Source organism: Podarcis raffonei, chromosome 5 (genome assembly GCF_027172205.1).
Source record: "Podarcis raffonei isolate rPodRaf1 chromosome 5, rPodRaf1.pri, whole genome shotgun sequence".
NCBI classification, from domain to species: Eukaryota; Metazoa; Chordata; class Lepidosauria; order Squamata; family Lacertidae; genus Podarcis; species Podarcis raffonei.
In genome coordinates this window covers 47,707,057-47,724,060 of record NC_070606.1, presented here as the reverse complement: position 1 = coordinate 47,724,060, position 17,004 = coordinate 47,707,057, and the positions used below count along the sequence as shown (strand labels likewise).

Genomic DNA, 17,004 nt, shown 5'->3' with positions numbered 1-17,004 from the left:
CAAGAGCTTTGAAGGTTTGTTTCAAAGCTGAAAGGACGAAGGAGAACTTCTATAGCCCTTGCCCTATCTCGAGTTTTCACTTGGGCTACTGTTGCTCCTCGGCTGGGAGGCTGCTAACGGGGGTGGGGGGTGGGCAGCAAATGCAAGGGCTGCGTGGCACTCCCTGGTTCTCGGGAGGAAGGCGGCCGGAAGCAGCGAGGCCACGAAAAGTCTCAACACGAACCCCCCACTTACTCCCAGGCGGAGAGCGGGGCAAGCGGCGGCCCCTTCTTCGCGAAGGGCAAGCGCACGGGGGGCTCCGTAAAAGCAACGGACAGGGCGTGCCAGTTCCGCCATCTTTACTGAGGGAAGGGCGTTAAGTAACAAGCGGCGGAAAGAAAAATGCACCCGCGACAGGTGTGCAGCTGGCAGCCGTCGCTACGTAGTCGGGGATTTCCTCTGCAGGCACATCGGCGCCTCGCTTCCCCGCCCCCCCCCCCGCCTTAGTTAGGGCCTTCCTGAAGTTATTCTTCCACCCTCCAGCTCTTACCGTGGCTTGCTTTCCCCCCGGCAGAGTGACAGTAGCCGCACCGGTAGCCCTCTCTCGTTCCTTCGTAGGCCACGACGGAGTCCATGATGCCCAGCCGGTCCCTGCTTGCGCTACGATGCCTCGTTGGCAGAGGAGGGGGGATCGGAGCACCTTGAGCCACCTGCTCCACCTTACGATCGTTTTGGCAAGCTTCTCGCCCTCCCTTGCCCTTCACCTGTTCCACCCACTCGAAATAATGGGCTTCAGTTCCCGAGGATGCGGCTCTATGAGCATCATCGCCTGCTAAACAGGAGCGCTCTCTCCCCACCTCAAAGCACGTGCCTCTTGCTTTCTGGGTAGGAAACAGCCGCGCTTGCACTGGAATGTCCCTTTTCAGAGCCCCAGCTTTCAACAGCCGACTGCTAACACAGGGATGTGCAACAAGTGGCCCTCTAAATGTTGTTGGGACTTCCGTCTCCCATTATCCCTGACCACTGGCTACACCGGCAGGGGCTGTTGGGAGTTGGGAGTCCAGCAACATCTGGAGGGCATAAGTAGGGTGGCCACCCGCTTCTCGTAACCAGAAGTCAGTGTGGAAAATGCTAGATTTGCTGCAATTTAACGAAATTATCTCTCCCAAACTCCTCTCCTAGCCTAAATCCAGGGCTCACTAGCATGTGGAAGCACATGCTGACAAGGGGCAGAATGAGAAATAGCTTGCTCTTACACATTTAACAATATTTTTATATTAATTTTTCGCACACGAAACCTGAGAGAACATGTGCCTTCTTCCTTTTGTTTCTGGGAAGAAATGCTGGTACACCAATCACTTACATGAAAGTCTCTGACTGCTATAGGCACCTGCCACTACCACACCAGAGGGAAAAGAAAACTAGAAGCTTGAAGTTGAGCCATTTATTCAACTATAGCCAATAACACTTGCCAACCTAAACACTTAATGGAAGAATAAGGACCAGATCAGCATTTATTCTGCCTTCAGACCATCCTTTGCTGGTAACAACGGCAGCTGTTTAAACAATACAATCCAGTATTTCAATATTGTACTAATTTCCACCATCACACTAGAAGGAAGGATAGTTCCTTCAAACTCTGCTCTTCTTGAGTGCAGAAAGATATAGATTCAAACAAATACATTCATCCTTCAGTTCGCTAGTTCCTAGGATGACATTCCAAGGGCCATAAGCACCATCTGATTTCTCTCTCAGGCCACATAAATCTGAACTCAAGGGTCTCTATTCCAGCTGCCACAGAAATGCCCTCACAGTCCTGATATGAAGAAGTGCAGTAGCAATGGAGCTTTCCCAATTCCCTACTAGTTCCCCAAACTGGGGGGTGGGAAAAGAGACTATGCCAGGGTTGGAGATTATTTGTCAAAGGGTGCAAAGCAAACAAAAAACCCAATAGTAATTAAAAAACAATAATAATGAAAAAGGCCTAGAGGAGAGCAGCACTGTTCTGCCCTGTAGGCACGAGCCTGGCAGGGCACTGGATGAGACAGTCTTCACTTCACCTTGGATTTCAGTCTTAATTGTCCTGCAGGTTTCCAGATGGGGTGGGCATGAGAAATAAATTGATATGACCCTACTACAGGATATGGGTTAGATGTATGCACATAAGTGATTAAGTCCATATTATGGAGGCTGGTGACAGAGGGGCTCATATTAGGCCAATATTAAGTTCCCCCTAGCCAACTACACATGCAATGAACTAAGTAAGAATTTTACTAAGCTCCTGCACAGAGAAATCCACAGAAGTTATATAATTCTCCTACCACAGGCTAATGGTTAGAGATGACTATCCTTTCATATTCACGAACACAAGTTGCTACTTGGTACATTGGCCTATATACCTATTATAATGTTGATATTAAAGCTAGGTTACAATTAACATTACTATCACCTCACCAGCATGAGAGTTAGCAGTTGGCAACTGATATAACTAGAAAAATCACACACACGTAACTAGAAGAGATACAGCATTTGTGGTTTTATTGACTATTCTTAACATAAGGAAACTGAACCGTACAATTTATAAACAATGCTTGCCAATCTATTTCTGTGTTCTGAATGAATTGTTATGGATTTTGTATCTTACTGTTTTCAGCACAGTTTGTAGAAAAATATTGTATAAATTCAAATCTAATATATAGTACAATTTGGTTTTACATCTTTGCCTGTGTATTTTGTTCCAAGACTCCTTTCAGATAATCTTGAATTATCACTTTGCTTTGATTTTCATGTAGCTGAAACCAACTAGTTCTTTTAAAAGACAGCAAGTTCTGTGGCCCATAAAACGAGGCAGCTCCAGGAATACATGGTTACCCCAAAACCGATAATCCAAATGCAGTAATTGGATCTTCTTGATTCTTTTAGACTTTAAGGCACATTTGTCTACAAATATGGGTAGTTGTATGCATGTGGAAAGGAGGCTACTAAAGGCTGAAGGACAACTAAGTTACGCTACAATATGGTTATGTTACATACAAAAAAATGTTCAAAGCAAACTTCCATGTTATTACATTCTATGACTTTGTTTGCATGTCATAATTTGGCTTATAAACTATCAGTCACATTGGTACAAGGTTTCACTCCACAAGCTGTAACCAAGGCTTGTCCTTGGCTTACTAGTTTATGCTTTGCTTGAAGAGAAGCAAACTATGAGCCAAGGCTCCCACATAATGCTAAGCCAGATCATGGCTTAGCTTCAAGTAGCATGACAAGCCATGTCATCAGGGGATGAGCAAAGCAGCCACAATTTTCTGAATGCACACCAGTATGCTTGCTCGTTCAAACCATAGTTTGAGCTTTGCATTACATGCAAACTCTGCCATTAGAAAAATAATGATATCCCCCCCCCAAGAGTTGTTTCTTGGACATGCCACTTCCTTCTTCCCTTCACCAGAAGTAGCCTTCATAGAGCACAACGCAAATGCATATGTATATCTATTTTGAGATGTACAGGAAACTTGCTATTGAAGCAGTTTCAATGGAAACAGACCTTGATGCACTCATTCAGCCAGCTGTGGAGGTTTTATCATGCAGAAAGATACATGTATCATGCTCTCTTCTTAGCTTTCCATTTCTAAACTCTTTTTCCCTTCTCCCCATCATCATATATAGATGATGGAATTCAGAATCTGATATGGCTAAGCAAACACCAATCTCTTTGTTTTATACCAAAGGCTCATTTGCAGATTACAATGGAACTATCCCTCAAAAAGAGCTAGGATGGAGCCATTCTAAATCTTCAATGGAATGAAGTTGAAACATGTAAAAACATCACTTACAGAACGGACATACAGAAGGGCAAAACCTTCAATTTCAAATTTTTGCTCTTAAAGCACATCTATAATACATTATCACCTGGAGAGACAGAGATTCTGCTATTCAAATATCTGATCCTTAAATAGAAAAGGATTCTGCCATCCTCCTGGCAAAACTTCAAACAGGAAACTGGTCAGTACTGTCTTCTTATAGATCCTTAGGATGCCTGCATAATAAATAGAACACAAGCCACTACAAAGTAAGCTTTGTTATGTCTTCAAATATAATAAAAAAGTAAGGCTGTCATAATGGTGCAGTTTGCTTGGCTGCTGATAGGTGGCGATAGAATTATGAGAGCTGCTGGTCAACAGCTGCTTTGCAGGGCAAGTAGAAGGGAAGCAGTAGCAAATACAGGTAGGTGGGTGACCCAGGAGAACCGTGCAAGTACTATCAAGACAGGCTGGTGAAGTGCCCCAGCAGCAACCTTACTCTGCTGCTGCCGCCGCCATTGCCCACCTCACACCAATGATGCCATTTTAACCTCAGCAGTGTCAGAGGGAGAATGTGAGGGATATGGAGGAGGGAGACAGAGGCTGGCAGCTCAGGCAAGTCACAGAGGAAGGCAGGACACGGCAGCTGTACAGCAACTATTCTGCTCTGCCAACGCCTACCACTTCCCTCCTCCTTGGACTCTGATGCAAAGGCTGAAATAGTTTTGGGGTGAGGAGGGCAGCATGAGCGGAAGAGGCAGGAGGAGGTCTAAGTGGAATGGGGTTGGTGAGTGAAGGGAAGCAAAGCAACCAATCAGCGTAGCCTCTAGTCTGTACATAAAGGGAAGAATCACACTGGGAATAGCATAAAACGATTCTGTGGTAAGATTTAGGCCTGAAAGGCACCTTACATTCTCTCCGTTTCCATCTGATGTCCCAGTCTTTCTGGCAGGTGGAATCATGGGCTGTGAAATCTCAAAATTCCTCACAATATTCTGCAGCAAAGAGTTTGATTGTAATGTTATCAGTTCAATTCATCCTCTTGTGTATATAGCAAGCACATTCACAATAAGCTCTCTGCCTTTTCTCCCAGCATCTGTTAAACATATGAGGTCCATAATTGCAGAATTGTTACCCAACATGTATCTCTGGCCAATAAAAATATTCTTCCTCTGACTACTTCACTTATTTAACATTTCCATTTACCTCCCATTCTTGATAACTCATCGTTATGACTGCTTGTTTCCGTGCTTGAGCTTCCTCGTCATTGTCTTCTTCAGGCGTTAAAGGCTCTATCAAAATAGGTTGAAAATTGTTTAAAAGTTTTTTGAAAATGAAAAAAAAAGATATATTCCAAAGTAAAACATGCATGTATGTAAGTTTAGTTAACTTTAGTGTTTTGTTTTTTAAAAAAATAAAATTAAAATCTTAAAAATTATTCTTGCCTATTACAGGAAGCTTATCCTGATCCAGCTTTATTCCTGCAAGTCCATCCTAGGAGAGAAACAACTTTAATTACTAACAATCAAATATGCATAATTGATATGCAAGAATCAGAAAATTGACATTCACCTGCAAAGTTCAGACATAATGAGAAATCATTGATTTCCTGCTACGAGAATGAGCCACAGGAAGCCTCATAATAATCTGTTGTCCCCACCACAACCCCATTCCCTTTTTCATTCCCCATTTTAAAATAGATTTGTTTGAACTATGGCTACTGAGAACAAGCCAGGATTTCCCATTTTTCAAAATATTTCAAGGATCAGGCCATGTTCCCTATGGTTTTCAATTCTAAACCCATATAATGATCGGGAGAAAGCAGATTCAGACACATACAGTGGTGCCTCACAAGACGAAAAGAATCCGTTCCGCGATTCTCTTCGTCTAGCGGTTTTTTCGTCTTGCGAAGCAACCCCATTAGCGGCTAAGCGGATTAGCGCTATTAGCGGTTTAGCGGCTATTAAAGGCTTAGCGGCTGAGCTGCTAAAAGGCTATTAGCGGCTTAGCGGCTTAGAAAAAGGGGGGGGGAAGCGGGAAAAAAATGGTAAGACTCGCAAGACATTTTCGTCTTGCGAAGCAAGCCCATAGGGAAATTCGTCTTGCGAAGCGCCTCCAAACGGAAAACCCTTTCGTCTAGCGGGTTTTCCGTCTTGTGAGGCATTCATCTTGCGGGGCACCACTGTAGTTCAAGATTACATATCAAACAGGATATTAGGATCAGGAGCACGCAGCTGCTCCCCACCCGCACGAAAATTACGCACAAATTGCAGTAAAGAATTGCATGCAACTTTCAGCAACCCATAAATATAAGCTGTTTATTTATTTTTTTATTGACTCTGACAACTTTGATTTAAAACAGGCTTACACAGCAAATTTCGGAAATGTTTTGTTTTACAAAAGTTGTTTATATGTTATGTTATGTTATGTTATGTTATGTTATGTTATGTTATGTTATGTTATGTTATGTTATAAGCAGCAGAGAAACTATGCAGAAATTTATGTAAAAGTTTGCACATCAGAGGGGAGGATCCATAGAGTTCTCTTGGCCCACTTTTTAAAGTGCAAAATTTTCAACGTGGACAAAGTTAGAGGTGTTCTGTAGCCGGGATTATCAATGACACAGCACAGGTACTAGGCTCAAACATTTTCACTCAGTCTTTCCAGCTGGGGCCTTCTTGCTATTTTGGACTACCAGCTCCAACCAGCATAGCCAGTGGTCAGAAACAGCAGGAGTTGTAGCCTAACATCTGGAGGATTCCAAGCCAGGTTAAGGAAGACTAATTTCAGGTTATGTTCATATGAACTATTTGTTAATCATACATGGCTATGGTGAGAATTAGCTAACTAACAGCCCTGGGAGAAAGAAACTTCCAAGTCCTCTGCTTCTTTGCAATTCTGCCTCCAAGAAAATTAAGTACAACAATGGCAATCATGGAATTATGAAAATAAAACCAGCTTATTAGTGACAAAATAAAACTTCAAAAAGTTTATCCTTACCCTTATTAAGAATGAAACGTGAAACATGTTTTCCACAGTTCGTGCAAAAGAATCTGGATCAGTCACAAACTCAAGGAAGGATATTGGATTATTAGCTACAGAAAGAAGAATGTGGCTTTGTCGTTACTGCTACAATTATCTACCTCTTATCTACCTCCTTTCTTGCTTCCTTTAAACTCTCATCATGCACATCTAAAATTCTGGAGAGATCTATTTTAATTTCATATTTGCTCTTTTCCATTGCAGATCCTGCATTGATTGAGAGCAGTGGTCCCCAAACTTTTTTCCTCATGGACCACTTGAAAATTGACAGCGGCAAAGCAATTTACTAGGTGAATAAGCTTTTCCAGAAATAATACCTGAGAAATTAAGTAGGTAACAAAAAGCAAGGCTATAGACACAGACATTTCAGTTTCCAATGTTGTACCTTCACGCATCAGTAGAAAAGGATTAAGTGCTGCATTCCCCTCCTCCTCCACAGTTATTCTTAAAGGAGGCAGAAGAGAGCAATCTGGACCCCGCAATATGTTCCATTTATACTTACGATCTTCTCTGTGATAGGCTTGTAAGAGTCCCAAGATCCTCTCTACTTCTTTTTCTGTAGCTTCCTCGTGAGATTCTTCCATTTTATTCAACTAAAGAACAAAACAAGACAACAAGCTACCATTCACGCAGCTGCACTGTAATCAGCATTCTCCAGTTCCCCCATAATATTTTGCACTTATAGCAAGGAAATAAAAATTCTGTAACTCTTATTAAAGTCAGCTGTATTATTTTGTGCACTCCTAAGGTCAAATGAAAGATCTACATCAATATCTACAAGATACAAGTAGATAATTGTAGACTATATATACCGTCGTACCTTGGATCCTGAACGCCTTGCGTGTCGAACATTTTGACTCCCGAACGTTGCAAACCCGCAAGTCAGTGTTCCGGTTTGCGAATGTTATTTGGAACCCGAACATCCGCTGCGGATTCCGAATGAGTGCAGGAAACTCCTGCAGCCAATCGGAAGCCACACCTTTGTTTTTGAATGTTTTTAGAAGTCAAATGGACTTACGGAATGGATTCCGTTCGCCAACCAAGGTACGCCTGTAATATATATAGAGTGTGTGTGTGTGTAGCTTAAACATTTAGGTATGTCGAAGTTTTGCTCAAGCTGCAGTATTCCAGTGTCCCAAACGTGGGAGTGGGGGAAGAAAGTATGTGCCAACTGAGACATGACTTTTAAGTCATACTACTAATGTACAAAGAAGCAACTGGGAGAGAACTATCAGAGAGCTCAGTGACAGACCAAATTGAAGAGCAAGTTTTCAGTGGTGGTTTAAAGGAGTTTTATGCCTGTTTACAAACTGCAATACAGTGGTACCTCGGGTTACAGACGCTTCAGGTTACAGGATTTCGGCGCTGCAGGTTGCGACCGTGCCTCCTGCATGGATCACGTTCGCAACCCGAGGTTCCACTGTATCTGTACCTTCCACTTCAACAATACATTTTCCCCCTTGAATGCACATCATATCAACGTAGGAAAAAACCTCACATCACACCCTGCTCTAATAAGATAGCTCTGTGCTTCTGAACAAGAAGCAGCCTTTTAGACCGGGTTATAAATTTGCAAAAGGTACCTCAGTTGCCTGCTTATGGCTATTGTGATTTGAGAGTGCTTGGGGAGATGAGGTTGAAATTCCTACACTGTCGAGAAAGTCACTGGGGTGACTTTGGGCCAGTCACCACCTTTCAATTTCACCTATCTGGCAAGGTTATTTTGAGGATAAAATGGTCAAGACCCATACACCTAAGGTTTCTTGGAGAAAATTGGGCTACATATGTAATATGTAGTGCCTCCCATCAGCTATAGCTGGTGGCTCAGCTGTGCCCCTATCTAGAAAGGAGCAGCCTAACTTCTATGTTCTTGGTAACCTCTAGGTTAGATTACCCTGCAACACATGGTACATGGCGCTGCCTCTGAAGACAGTTTGGAAACTTCAGCTGATGCAGAATTCAGCAGCCACTTTGTTCACTGGGGCAAAACGGTTTGAGCATAGAGTGCCGATGCTGGCCCAACTATCAATTAGTTTCGGGTCCAAGTGCTGGTTTTGATCTATAAAGCCTTAAATGTCTCAGGACTGCAACAGCTCAAGGGCTGCTAACCCCGCTCCAGCATTCCCAGGAAGGCCCACTGGGCGCTTTCATTATATATTTTAAGCAACAGGTGAAAACATTCCTTTTCTTCCAGGCTTTCGGCTAATTGAACAATCTATGGCCTTTTAAACTGGGAGAGTGTTTTTTGTTTGTTAGTGTCATACGCGTGGAGGAAAACCTTAAAACAAGTAGCAGAGTTCCCAAAAATAGATCAGTGGCAATAGTACTTCATCCAGCAGGGCTTTGCACTGAAGGCAAACGAGCCTAATGGTCACAAATTCAAATACATTCAAGACTGGCACAGTCCACAAAAAACCCACTTGCAGCACTTACAAAAAAATTATAAACTTATAACAAGACTAAAACTTAACACCAAGCATACTATGTACAGAACACCACACCAGAAGGGAGAGAGAGAGAGAACGAGAAACCCAGGCTCCTTTTGGCCTATATTAATAGTCATCATGACCTTAATTGGAAGAGATAAGAGAACCAGTTCAAACTAGAAGGTATAACCCAAACAATCATGACCCTTCTGCCTGCTTCTCTCACACAGAGAAGCTTCTAGGAAATATATCTACATATCAGATCAGTACTTTCTGCACTAAGCAAACTGACAGTTAGTAGGTTATATATTTGTATTTTTATATTCTAAACCACCCTGTAATGCTTGGATGAAGAACAGTACAGAAATTTAATGAATAAATAACAAATGTATTTATGCCTGAGTCCTGTTTTGTCACTATACTGTGAACTACAATCAATTTTTTCCAGCCTTAAACATGCACCCTTAAGCTCCATGTAGCTTACACTTGCATTGCAGTGGGTTGGACTAGATGACCCTTGGGTACCTTCCAATTCCACAGTTCGATGATTCTACACATACACACCTGTGCAGGCATTGCCCTTCCTTCTTCTTTTGATCCTGGCTTCTTTCGTTGTCGCTCAACTCGCGGCCTCTCGACAGGAGGATCAGCAGTAAAAGTGCCCAACCTAAACCAAATAAAATATCGTAAGTCCCTGATTTTTTGGAGGGGTGGGAGAGCCATAGCTTAGTGGTGAACATCGGCTGTGCATGTAGAAAGTCCCTGGCATCTCCAGGCAGGGCTGGGAATGTTCCCTGTCTAAAACCTTGGACAGCCATTGTCATCAGTGGGCCAGTACTGAGCTACAGGAACAATACTGAGCTAAATGAAATGTGCAACATTCCAAAGACCTAATATAAAACTTGAATTCAAGATTCCTGCAAGCGTGTGGAAACATAAATTTCAAAAGAATTTGATGCTGAATCTGGAGAGATTAATTTTGCAATTAGTGTCACTGAGTTGCCTGTGGAGAGGTAAAATTGACGTCCAGGTTTGTGAAGACAGAGTACCAGCATATCTCTGGAGAACACATGCTTCCCAGTCAAAGGAATACGGAAAAGGCCTCATAAAACAGCTGTGTGTAAACAACAACATGGCAGCTGGGCATAGAAACAGGAAATACTACTTTATCTTCTCATTCTGAAAAGTTCAAAATAAAGGTAGCTGCAGTCCAAATGCCATCAGTCTCTTTTCTCCAGCACAACCTGGTTAACTTCCCGTCCACATTTGGCGCAACACCCCCTCAGGGTGCAAGGCAGAAAGGACAAGACAGTGAAACGTCTCTGCTGCTGCTTCTCTCCATCTCCAGATGATCAGCAGCAGCCACTGACAGAAAAGGAGGACCAAATGTTGAGTTCACTTGGCTATGTGATCAGACAGCACTCTGCTAAGGTTTGTACTTGAACGGGGCTGTTGCCAATCCCTTCTCTACAGGGTAAATCCTGCGAGGCTTCTCATACCATTTAAGTTGAAGGAAACCTCAAAGAAACTTACATGCAGTGGAAAACGGGTGCTCTTCTAAAATACTTCATTGCTTCTTGACCTAGTTTAGTCCAAGCATCACTAGGCAAAAATCCACCATCAGCCTGTTCTTCTTCGCTATCGCTATTTTCTCTTTCCAGGCGATTTAAACCCATAAATGATAACTGTGGAGGAAACACACTGCAGTATCATTTCCTATCTGTAGCAAAAATGTGCGTCACCAAAAACTATGAATCCACTTTCTAGAAATAGATGTGTGAACGGAATATCAAGTTAAATATGTCAGAACTTTGAAGGGAAATACCAAAGAAACTTAAACGAGATTCTATTTAATCTAATAGAATCTCATGCTCAGAGGCCATTCCAAGCACATAGAGGGTCAAACCCCAGTTGTATCGCTCATAATCTTGCTACAGACTTGCTACTAATTTAGCAAAGTGCTATATATGTAAAAATCCTTACGTCTGGCTCAGCCAGGCTTACCTTACAGTCTTAAACTTTAAACAAAAAAAATCAATGTTTTATTTTTAAAACTGAGGGCTATTCAATTCTAGCCACACACTGGACCTGCAGCATGTTGTGAACCATTCACACTGTCCCAGATATTACAACCTGTTACTGCAAGTCAACAGAGGCAGAGCCCTTTCTGGTTCTTTTCCCTACCAGGAACTGCTCCCACCAGTTTCCTGTCTGCAGATGTGATCAGCTTAGTGAAGACAAGGGAGACCCTTATCCTTTCTACATACCCTGGCAACATGGCACATATAACCTTATTTGGCTCTACTGAACCACAAAGGGTACCTAGTAACATATGGTGACAGCGCTGGTACCTGCCTGATGTAAGAAGTTAATTTAGAAATATAACACAGATTTTAACTTACTGCTGCGAGCGACTTGGATCATGACAATACTGTGAGAATTGTAGGATTCCACACAAATGCGGCAAGACTGAAGAATATGGTATTGGGCAGAGTTCAGTTGCCCCCAACCAAAGGTCATGTTAAAAATAAGGAGCATGTTTCTCATTCCTGTAGCAGAAGCATAGTGGGCAATGCTTGGTGTTCTTATTCAGTTCTCATTCTGGCTTCTAAATTTTTTTAAGAGCTCTAGTACCCTGCATAGTTTCTTGGTCCTCTCCATAACTAAGAAATTAAAAATACTGACTAAATAAGCAAAATATGCATAATTTAGGAAGTTTAAGCATAACTAAGAAGTCAGCTTTTCTTTGCACATAACCAAAAGTATGCTGCTGAATTTTTTAAATTTATATTTTGACTTTAGCACTGTAAAGGGAATTGGGGTTGCTTGTGCTTAAAGGGTGCTGCAGCTCTAGGCAACGTTGCCTGGCTAAACCTTTCCCTGGCTGGACAGCCCTTTCTCCATGGCTGTGTCAGTCGCTGGCAGAATCCGTCAGTGGGCGTTTTCTGAACTTCTTCCAACATAGAAGCTCTTTGACCCCAAGTCTCCTCCTAGCCTCCCTGCGCGGAAGTCTCCTGCGCAGAGTGGGCGTGCCCAACGGAGGTCCTGGGCTCTCCCCGCTGGTCTCTGTGGAAGAGTCTTGGATCCCTCTCTCCGCAGTCCCCCCTTGCTTCCTGGTGTCACTCCTATTTCCTTCATCAAAGGAAGTTCTCTCTCTCTCCCTGCTGGTCCCTTCTCCTGCATCGTTGGGGAGCCTTACCTCCACTCTAGGCTCCGATGGCAGTTCCCTGACAAGCACAGAGGCTCTGTTCAGATATGGTTTGTGTTAACCATAGTTAAGAACACACCAGTTTGTCTTTCTAGCTGTCCACTACGGTTTTAAGCTGCTTGTTTGCTTATTTCTCTCATCTGTTCATAACTTGAGTTTCACAAGTTCTTGGTCATGTAACATACTCTTGGAACAAAGAAATGGCCCTAAACTGAACTGAGCACAAATTGTATTACAAACCAGTTTCAGAACCCAGTCTGTTGGTCCCAAACAAGCCACAGCTTGTGAACAGTCTTTGTTCACAAACTTAAAAAACTCCATGGTTTAGCAAAATAGCCCATGATTTTGCATTACCTCTGAACCCAGAGTATGTCCTACCCAGCTATGTGAATCTTGCATTTCATACTACAGGATTTGGGACCTTTGTATATTTGAGACCTTTGTATAAGTGCTCAACAAAGTGCTTATCTTGCAACAATAAAGTTGTTATTTGCTTTCACATCTATACTAGAAATAATTTTGCTAATGATTAGTAGGTAACCAGGAAAAAATAGTGGTGATGGTGATTTATGGAACCAACTCCTATTTAATAACTCTTAAACATAGCAACTTTATATTATTTCAAAACTAATCACTGCAAACTTACTAAATCTTCAGCAAACTCCGATGGATCAAACACTGACATCTCCGAGTGCAACTGGCTTGCCTTTTCCTTTCCTAGATTTGATGCCAAAACTAGGAACTGAGCATCCAAAGCAGCCTCCCTTGCCCGGGACACTGTTATGAAAGAAATACATTTTGTTACTGTCAGAGGCAATTGAAAAATAAGAACAATTTGATTTTAATTACCACCCACTTTTCTAAGGGGCCAAGATTTCAGGCCCTCAAGCATTCAATGAGATCTACTAGAACAGAAAATTGCAATTCCTTGTGGGAGCATCAAATACATTTCTGCTTCCAAGATGGTTTGGAAGAGTGGGTTCTTAATGACCACCTGCAAAGAGTCTGCTGAAGGTGCCTAGAGATAATTTGGTTGCAAACCCTAAAAGACCTACTGTCCCACTTAGACCAATGTCACTTGGTCTGGGGGGGCTGTAGCGGACTCCAGCTTCCAAGGTCTAATTAGTTTAGGACCACGCTGTTATGCACTGATTTATTGTAGTTATATTTTGATAAATTATTAGATGGAGTCCCATTTTTCAGTACAGTCATACCTCTGGGTGCGTTAGGTTCATGTTGCGGATTTTCGGGTTGCGAACGTGGCAAACCTAGAAGTGTATACTGTGTACTTTGCGCATGAGCGCTCTGCGCACGTGCAGGAGCGCTCTATTGCATCACGTGCAAGCACAGAAGCGATGCTCTACTTACAGACTTTTCTGGGTGCAAACGTCACCCTGGAACGGATCACATCCATAAGTAGAGGTACCACTGTATATTGATAGGTATACTGAATATTATTGTGCTATGAATTTATTGTATTGCTTTGAGATTCTGTGGATTGTTTTTTGCTGTTCATGTTTGTATTTATATTCATAGAATCATAGAACTGGAGAGTTGGAAAGGACCCCCAAGGATCATCTAGTCCAGGCACCCCCAAACTCGGCCCTCCAGATGTTTTGGGACTACAGTTCCCATCATCCCTGACCACTGATCCTGTTAGCTAGGGATGATGGGAGTTGTAGTCCCAAAACATCTGGAGGGCTGAGTTTGGGGAAGCCTGATCTAGTCCAACCCCCTGAAATGCAGGAATATGCAGCTCTTGAACCTGCAAGCTTGGATAGAGCGTGGTGCTGATAATACCATATGAGCTGCTTCGTATGTTATTTTTCATATAAACTGTCTTGCGCACCAACTATGAGAAGATGGTATATAAATAAAATTGGCATTGATATATGAAGCAACAAGAGGATGCTAGAGAATGGAAGCTACCATGTAATTGTTCCTAAATCAACCTAACATTCCAGTTCAAGAATGGTTACAGTTTTCCAAGTCAGTAGGAAGGGAGCCCCTGAAGACATCTAGTTAGAGTACAATTATTTGTACATGTATCAGTCGTACTCTATCAACAGGCACAGAACCAAAGAGCCAGAAAGATAATGTTTCAGAGAAATGAGAAACTTCAAAGGCCTTGAAAACAGAAAAGAACAGCTACCCTCCTCTGCCCCCGCTTTTTCCCAGGCCTTCACACTCCTATTCCTGCTGTTATCTAAGGAATGCAGAAAGCTAGAGCCAGCATCCTTGAAAAGATTGCTTACACTGTCTCTCCTCTAAGGATGTTGACTTCATTTAAAAAAAATAAAAATTAAGTTCAGTTCTATTTGACACAAGACAAAATATTGGTTACTTTTTATTTCAAGCACTATTTTATTTCAAGCACCATTTCCAAATGTAAAGTGGGTGGGGAGGCGAGAGAAGTAAATATAAGTATCTATTGTGGGCTACCACCATCTTACCTCCTGTAAATAGTCTATTCGCATCTTCCAAAGCCTCTGTGAGTTTATCATTTCTGGTGCTCAGCATCATTTCACGATTCTCTAGAATAAAAATCAAGCATAAGTAATGTGCTTTTAAAGGAAAATGAAAACAAAATAAAAACACATAATCCAAAATATACCCCTCAAGTAAATATGAAAGCAAGTCAGTTACAGCTCTGAATCGTACCTCTTGACTTACAGCTTGTTTAACTTTATGCATGTTCTAACCACACCTAACAATCAATCTAACAGCACCTACATTTAGAACAAGCATACGCAGGTTGGAAACCAGGTAACTGAAGAAGCACCACTCTCAATACTTGCTAACGCAGACATTAAAATAATCTTGGGAGGCCATAACACTTAGGATTAGGGTTTCATGAGAATTTCTAAAGAAGAGCATGAGAAAAGCTGCCAGGGGGTTGAAAGAAAATATGCTATTTGATGAATAAAGTAAATAAGGCAAGGTTGTAAAGAAATTATAAAAGCCGTGAGATTGAAAAGAAACAGGGGGATTCACATATCACTATTTTGTCCCAAGTGGGGCATTCCATTCCAGAGCACACTGGAGGATATGCAAACTTTCAGAACATTTTCGGTTTCTGCTCTGTACTACCCGCAGCAACGGAAGAGCTGCGTTTTGCACCCTTTCCGTTGCGAGCCACGACACAAGCGCCATGCATCAATGAAGCACAAAAAAACAACTTTCCCCATGACCGACGGGGAGTACAGTATTCCTATTCCAACTTATGAAACAGAAAGAAGAAAGTGAAAGTGCGATGAGGGAGGTCGGGTCCCTGCAGGGGCCAACTCTCCCACGCCTTCCTGGCGGACCGTTGTGAGAAGAGGGAGCTGGACCATTTTTTGGGGGGGGGAGAGGGCATATGGGCTCCTTCCCTTATGTGGGCACAAGACCAGCAGCCCCCACCCCACTTCTCTACCAATCTCTACCAGTCCCGCCAGCCAACCTTTCTCTAGGGCGCGGAGGGGGGACCGACGAGGGGCTCGGGGGACTAGAGGAGCCCTGTGCCTGCAGCGAAGCTCCCCCCCCCCGCCGCCTCCCCTCTCACGCCCCGCACCTACGCTGCACGGAGGAGATGAGCTCCCGGTACTGTTGGCGGAGCAGCCGCCGCGTCGCTTCGTCCGCCCCGTCGCCGCCCGACGGCCCCGGCAAGGCGCCCTCCGCTCCTCCGGCCGCCCCGTCCTCTTCTTCGCTGCCTCGCCCGCCGCCATCCCCGTCGCCCGCTCGCGCCCGGCGTCGAGGAGTGCCGCCGTCGGGGGAGCCGAGCTGCTGGCTTCGGGAGCGCCGAGGTGCGTCGCCACGGTCGCTGCCGGAGCCGGACATGGTAGCTGCGCGCTCTACCCCGCGCGCCTCTCGAGTGAGAGCGACTCTGCCCTCCCGCTCTCGCTTGAACCGCTCGGGGAAGGAGAAGGGGGCGTGGCAGACTCCGGACGCCCTAGATGCACGAACGGGTAGAGCGCCTCGCTCGACTTCCGGCAAAAGGACAGAGAGAGCTGTTAATCGGCTCTATACTTTCCTATCTCTAGGATACTCGAGGTGAGTCGGAAAGAGCGACGGAAAGCCGAGGGGTCCGAATCACATCGCGAAGCGTAGCGCAGCCGCTGATGCTGCTTCTTCTGCGCCAGCGGTTCTTACTCAGCTGCCCACGCGCCGATAAAAAGGGTGCTGGCGCCTTTTCAAAGACACATCATACTCAATGTGGTTGTGTACTTTTGATGTTTAATTTATGACTACTTTTAGTTTTGTTATGTTTGTAATTATGTGATTTTTTAAATATCTCTGTTGCAGGCTGCCTTGAGCATGGTTTTAACTTTGGAAAAAGGCAGTATACAAATGAAATGATTCATTGATCCCGAGTTAAAAGATGCATAAGCTATCACCTCTGTACTCTATAATAATCATCATTTGATTCCAGAAACACAGTTAAGGTAGCAGCACAAAATCCAGGGAAGTGTTTTCAATCTATACAGTACCTTAAAAAAAAAAGCAACTTTTTGGGAACAAAATCAGTCAACAAAATTTTGAAACATATCTCATGTAAGGGGGTGCC

The 17,004-nt window shown here is 43.5% G+C and overlaps 2 protein-coding genes across 5 annotated transcripts in view; both read right to left on the bottom strand.

Moving 5' to 3' along the window:
- Positions 1-855, bottom strand: part of ATE1 (arginyltransferase 1) — an 80,009-nt gene extending 79,154 nt beyond the window's left edge. Inside the window, exon 1 of one of the 3 annotated variants that reach the window (XM_053389015.1) lies at positions 530-855. In XM_053389015.1, coding sequence (XP_053244990.1) covers positions 530-614 — 85 coding nt within the window. In that variant the 5' untranslated portion in view covers positions 615-855. The remainder of the gene's footprint in view (positions 1-529) is intronic. The other 2 variants (XM_053389021.1, XM_053389020.1) reach the window with 2 other exon arrangements.
- Positions 856-3,721: 2,866 nt separating this feature from the next.
- On the bottom strand, positions 3,722-16,359 carry NSMCE4A (NSE4 homolog A, SMC5-SMC6 complex component). Of its 2 annotated transcripts, XM_053389023.1 has the most exons (11): positions 16,016-16,356; positions 14,912-14,992; positions 13,105-13,235; positions 10,784-10,935; positions 9,815-9,917; positions 7,327-7,417; positions 6,783-6,877; positions 5,228-5,276; positions 4,989-5,074; positions 4,694-4,777; positions 3,722-4,018 (listed from the first exon to the last, which is right to left on the bottom strand). In XM_053389023.1, exons 1-11 carry the CDS (start codon positions 16,275-16,277, stop codon positions 4,010-4,012), a joined length of 1,143 nt encoding a protein of 380 aa, XP_053244998.1. In that variant the 5' UTR covers positions 16,278-16,356; the 3' UTR covers positions 3,722-4,009. The 2 variants fall into 2 exon arrangements, with proteins under 2 accessions (XP_053244998.1, XP_053244997.1); XM_053389022.1 differs by lacking the exon at positions 3,722-4,018 and having other exon boundaries at positions 4,025-4,777; positions 16,016-16,359.
- Between the last annotated feature and the right edge of the window lie 645 nt (positions 16,360-17,004).